A 5,002-nucleotide genomic window follows, 5' to 3' on the forward strand; every position below is an offset into this window, starting at 1 on the left:
CACGTCCCGACGTGCAAAAAGCTGCCTTTCCAGGCCCACCCCCATCAAAGCAATCCCAGTGCTCTAGTCACTTCACGCATTTACCGCATCTACACGCGCAGCTCATCTTCTTCAACAATCCGTTCTCCCCACCCACCCACCAACCAGAGTCCCAGGAAGAACAAGGAGGCGATCTAGCAGGGAGAACGCCATGGCCGCGCATAGCAGCTCATACACCCGCCAGTTAGCGGTCAGCATTTAGGTTTTTGCCTATCAGCGACCTGTTCAGCACGAAGCCGCCGCCGAAAAAGGTATGAACAGCCTCACGATTTTCAGTAACGATTTAGCAGTTCTTCCTAAATCTCACTAGTTTGCCTGCCATTAGGTTCTGTAGTTCATGGTGTTTGTCGGAATGGATAATCATTTTGCTGCGGAGGGATCAGCAAGAGTTATTAATCAAGATACAATGAGCGAGTTTTCCCCGGATGAGTTAGATAGCGATGGCGATTGTTCTGGCGGATCCAGCGGTGTGCCAGGGACACCATCAATTACGTCTAGGCTCTCGCTGTTGAAGTTAGGCTCTGTTATTTCCAAGTTTTCGGACTTCAAGAAACAACTAGTCAGAGAAATAGGTTTTGATGGTTTGCTTCGGATTAAGTCGTGGCAAAAGATCAATCTTAAGTACAGTGCTTACCTCATGGATAGAGTCGATGTTGACAGCAGCGTGATCAACCTGGAAGGCCAGGGCATGCTTGAGCTTACAGACAAGTCAGTTCACTCTATTTTTGCAATACCACGCGGTGAGCTAGCAATTGGACCTGAATGTGTCGAACCATCAGAAGCTTGCATTGAGTATACACGTTTTGTAGCTAGCATCAGTGACAAAGGTACACACAGCTTGAAGGCGGCAGAGGCATACCTGTTACGGGACATCACAGCCCAGTCCAGACAGATTGATATCCAGTGTTTCAAAATTGCATTCGTCATCTTTGTAGTTGGCCATGTTCTTGCCCCATCAGCCAAGCATGACTACATAACAATAGATTTCTGGGCTGCCCTGAATGATGTTAGCAAAATCAGAAAATGGAACTAGTGCAGCTACCTTCTGAAGCACCTGTTCCATACTGTCAGGAAATTCAAGTCAGATGTCTCTAAGCGAAACCCGACCATTCACATTGTCGGATGCCATTTGTTCCTACAGGTATTAATCCGAGAACATCGACCACTACCATACTTTTTGTGTTCGCTCACATCTTTGTTACCTTAATATGACAATGACAACTTCATTTGTTTCAGGTGTTCGTCCTGGACAGCCTAGACCTTGGTCAAATGAACAAGCCACGCAGAATGTATCCAAGGATAGCACTTTACGAGTATGAGTCCATGAAAAAGATGATTGAGATCATAGCGGTCAGCATGGGAGGAGGTGAAATATCATACCACGGCGCATCGGCCAGTTTACGAAAATCCATGCCAAAACAAAAACAGCGAATAAAACCAATTAGGCACAAAATGACTTGTACCTAACGCCATTTTTTTCTCTGGTCAGGTTCGGTCTGAACAAAACATCAGCAAGGGCCTCGTCTGCGCATCCACTGATCCTGCAGACGAAAACATTCCAAGGACATCCACCACGACGAAACGAGCCCAGATGCCCTCCGCCCCTATTTTAAGAGCTACCTACGCCAAAATTGGACCCCAAGATTTCTCAAACCATCTACAGACAAACCACCCATCAATAGTAAGTACATGTATCGATCTTTTTTTGGTCAACCAATCTGAATCCCAGCGTAGTTCATACTAATTTATGAAAATCCTTTTTCCCAATAGTCCAGCGAGAAGCTTGGGATACTCCTCCGAGAGCAAAATGCGCGTGGGTTGGCCAACATTTCGGAGATGAGGCAGGCTTTTCAGTCATCAATGTTCACATTTGCAGACAAACTCATCAATTGCATAGCTGAGAACTGCACTTGTTGCAAGGCCAATGGGCGTAAACATTGCATCATGAAGAGTGAAAACCAAAGCGATTGCCCCAACTTGGCGACCATCCCTATGCAAGACAAACTAGACCACACGTTCGTCACCCCCCTTGCCAATAAGGTTGCGTCCAGGCTGCCCGGACAACTTGAAAATGAAGGTTTGTTCCAGAATAATGCTACCATTTTGCGTAGGATGACCAACTCAATATACCAGCTATGGAATTTTAACAATGTCTAATATAAAATTGATGTGATGTCACAGGTAGCTCATCTGCCAATAGCTCCATTGCGCGGAAGAGGGGAGTTGTGTTCAGCCCGTCCATCCAGGGGGAATCATCGAAGAAGGTCTGTGTGCGATTGGATGACCCACTCCAAACTATTAGCCCTTCAGTTGTTGATACTATCAACAATTCATCCTTGTCAGCAAAGCAAGACAGTCGCCGTGAGGTTGCCGATAGTATATATGCATTCTTTGACGACCTGACTGCTAGCATTGTTACATACTATGCTGAGCAACGCCCGAGCTTTGGATATGTGACATTCGGAACTACGAACGACAACGTGCCAGACAGAATTCGGATTACTAAATGCAACATCGCTCGTGACCCATGGGCAATTGGGTCAGTCCCTTTGCCGCCGGCAGCTCCAGTTCTCAGGGCCATAAAAGATTGGTTGGCTGGGTCGGCCACTTTTCTTCTTGAAAGGTAGTCGCAAACCATTCACCGAACATTTTTATTTTGTCAAATCTATTAGACCAATGTTCTCACTCTACATTTTGCGTCCAGGAAATGGATTATGCATCCGAAGCCGAGACTCATATTACTTGACGGCATTGAAATCCAGCAACAACTATCAGGAAAAGAACAGCTTAGCCATGAGATATGTGCTGCTATATTTAGGAGACTGTCACAGATGGACAAGAGCTTCACAAAGGACACATTGACCATGTTCTGGAGGAAGTTTCTAGAGCCCGACTTTGCTGTGAGTCCTACAACTAATCCAAGCAAAATATTTAGTTTCATTCTCACCTTTTTAATCACTATGTTTGCTAAGGATGTCATCTTTTTTTTAGACTGCGGTTTTGTCAAATGCGGATCCATTGACGATCCAGTCCATCCGTGCAACATTTACCGAAGAAAACGAGATTTTCAACCCAGCCTCTAGCCAGATGGTAAACTCTAACCATAAAACACAAAACCAATTCCCGTTTTATCATTTTTTTCATGGATGATTCATGAACTATATTTTTTCCGCCAGTGGCATATCCCTGCACTGCTGCCCGACGGCTGGTCCGTCTACTCATTTGACATGCTCAGAAGAAGGATTGCAGTACTTGACCCGGCAGTTGGACCATTTGGGTTTAGCAACCGAAGGATCAACATGCACACATACGTATCTGACTTGCTTCACGCCGCCCTCTTCAGATGCATCCAATCCCTATATGATTCCTGGCATTGCAGTTCTGGAGAATGGACCCGGGCATTTCCTGTTATCATGCTAGAGAACATTGATAAGTAAGTTTCGGAAAAACATAGATCATATGCTGCATACTTTGGTTGGTACGAATGCTCTCTAAGTTGTCCAAAATATATTTTCGAACAGGGAGGACTACGGTGTGTGCTCTTCGTTCTTCGCTAGGAATTATGATGGCGACAAACTCCATATCCCACTAACCAAGGTAAGCAGCTTTTTAGCTACAAAAACCACCGTAGCTTTCCTTACGTGTACTAACTAGCATCACAAATGCACACAGGCAAACCTGGAGATACACAGGAACCTGATGCTGTACGAGGTTATGCGCCTTCAGGGAAATGAATCGCCAGTGCCTTCCGATGCACTTGAAGCTATCAAGGGATCATTCGTAGCTCTGTGACCAGCTTGTCGATGCTCATGTCATGTAGATCGACTCACCCGCCGCCACCAATGTATCTATAAGAATACTAGATATCCCCGAGACGTTTTAAGCATTCCCTTAAGCACTAGCAAGTTATGTTTTTTGCTAGATGCAGTGTTGTTATCAAACAAAATTTGGGAGGAACATTGTTTCTAAATTTGGTCGCTCTCAATTCAAATTGTGCCAGTCCATTTTTTCCTAAGGGATGACTCCCTCTGTTTAAATGGGAAAGCTTCTGTTTGTATGATCGGAAAAATAATATATTTGTTTTGTTAGGAGTGAAATCCTTCCATTAGCCAAGTTTTTTCACCATACCCATTTTTTATCATACTGGTTTTTTGCAAACAACACCTTTTTACAACAGATTTGACACTGATAAGTGGTTCTGGTACACGACCAACGGCGAACTAATAAATTAGGATGCATCACACAACTCCAAACTACTACAAGATACTCATAATCATAGCAATACTGACTCGAATTACACAGCCATGAACAACATGTAGAATGCCAGAGCTACAACAACCACACACAGACTTGATCAGGTGGTGTTTGCCGGCAACGCGAGCAGTACCATCATGCTGGCGGGCAACACCAGCCACACCAGCCACCATGATCTTTTCACCGCTATCCATGGCCGGCTCCATAGCTTGTGCAAGCTGGTGAGATAGATTGGCCGCCTCAGTTTCTGCCGCCCTTGCTGCATCTTGCAGAACAGAGTTTGTCCTCTCAAGTAACCAGACCTGGTCCCTAAGATCGATTACCAGTTGCTTAAGGAAAGGATTTGTGATCGGATCGTCATGCCACTGGTAGAAATCGCACCCTCCCCTCTGCCAAATGACCAGAACACAGATCAAAATTAAGACCACTGATTCTATCAAAAACAAACATCAATAGCCAGAAACATGCCAAGAGATTCCGTGAACGCACTCACCCTTGCGCGGTAACATGTCTTGTATCTCCTTCTTGGATTCTCGTCACTCCATGAGATCCACATAGCCGCCTTTGGCTTCTCACGACAATCGCATGGTGTGAACGGCTCATAGTCCAGGGGTCCTTCTCTGTACCTAACTGGGGATCTCACTTGTCCATAAATCACTCTACGAGAGGAGGAACGAGCTCTAGAGGAAGAGGAAGCAGAGGATGCCAT

At 45.3% G+C, this 5,002-nt stretch overlaps 2 protein-coding genes across 2 annotated transcripts; one reads left to right on the top strand and one right to left on the bottom strand.

Annotated features, from left to right (window-relative positions):
• The first annotated feature begins 391 nt into the window (after positions 1 to 391).
• On the top strand, positions 392 to 3,831 carry LOC147987260 (uncharacterized). Its single transcript, XM_087542331.1, has 10 exons — positions 392 to 866; positions 975 to 1,045; positions 1,276 to 1,431; positions 1,529 to 1,720; positions 1,810 to 2,116; positions 2,221 to 2,662; positions 2,744 to 2,939; positions 3,031 to 3,129; positions 3,565 to 3,636; positions 3,712 to 3,831. The coding sequence occupies exons 1-10, from the start codon at positions 392 to 394 to the stop codon at positions 3,829 to 3,831; spliced, it is 2,130 nt and encodes a 709-aa protein (XP_087398457.1).
• Positions 3,832 to 3,865: 34 nt separating this feature from the next.
• Positions 3,866 to 5,002, bottom strand: LOC147987261 (uncharacterized). Its single transcript, XM_087542332.1, has 3 exons — positions 4,787 to 5,002; positions 4,390 to 4,682; positions 3,866 to 3,887 (listed from the first exon to the last, which is right to left on the bottom strand). The coding sequence occupies exons 1-3, from the start codon at positions 5,000 to 5,002 to the stop codon at positions 3,866 to 3,868; spliced, it is 531 nt and encodes a 176-aa protein (XP_087398458.1).

The sequence above is a fragment of the Triticum urartu genome, chromosome 2A, assembly GCF_056163025.1.
Source record: "Triticum urartu cultivar PI428250 chromosome 2A, HENAU_Tu73, whole genome shotgun sequence".
In the NCBI taxonomy this organism is placed as follows: Eukaryota; Viridiplantae; Streptophyta; class Magnoliopsida; order Poales; family Poaceae; genus Triticum; species Triticum urartu.

Bases quoted from the DNA above. Each gene is read 5' to 3' on its own strand.
- LOC147987261 (XM_087542332.1), bottom strand. From the start codon at position 5,002: ATGGCATCCTCTGCTTCCTCTTCCTCTAGAGCTCGTTCCTCCTCTCGT. The intron at 4,683-4,786 runs GTGAGTGCGTTC...GTCATTTGGCAG, and splicing joins AGACATGTTACCGCGCAAGG to AGGGGAGGGTGCGATTTCTA. The intron at 3,888-4,389 runs GTCTGTGTGTGG...GTATTCTTATAG, and splicing joins GGCAAACACCACCTGATCAA to ATACATTGGTGGCGGCGGGT.
- LOC147987260 (XM_087542331.1), top strand. From the start codon at position 392: ATGGATAATCATTTTGCTGCGGAGGGATCAGCAAGAGTTATTAATCAA. The intron at 1,432-1,528 runs GCCAGTTTACGA...TTCTCTGGTCAG, and splicing joins TATCATACCACGGCGCATCG to GTTCGGTCTGAACAAAACAT. The intron at 2,117-2,220 runs GTTTGTTCCAGA...GTGATGTCACAG, and splicing joins CGGACAACTTGAAAATGAAG to GTAGCTCATCTGCCAATAGC.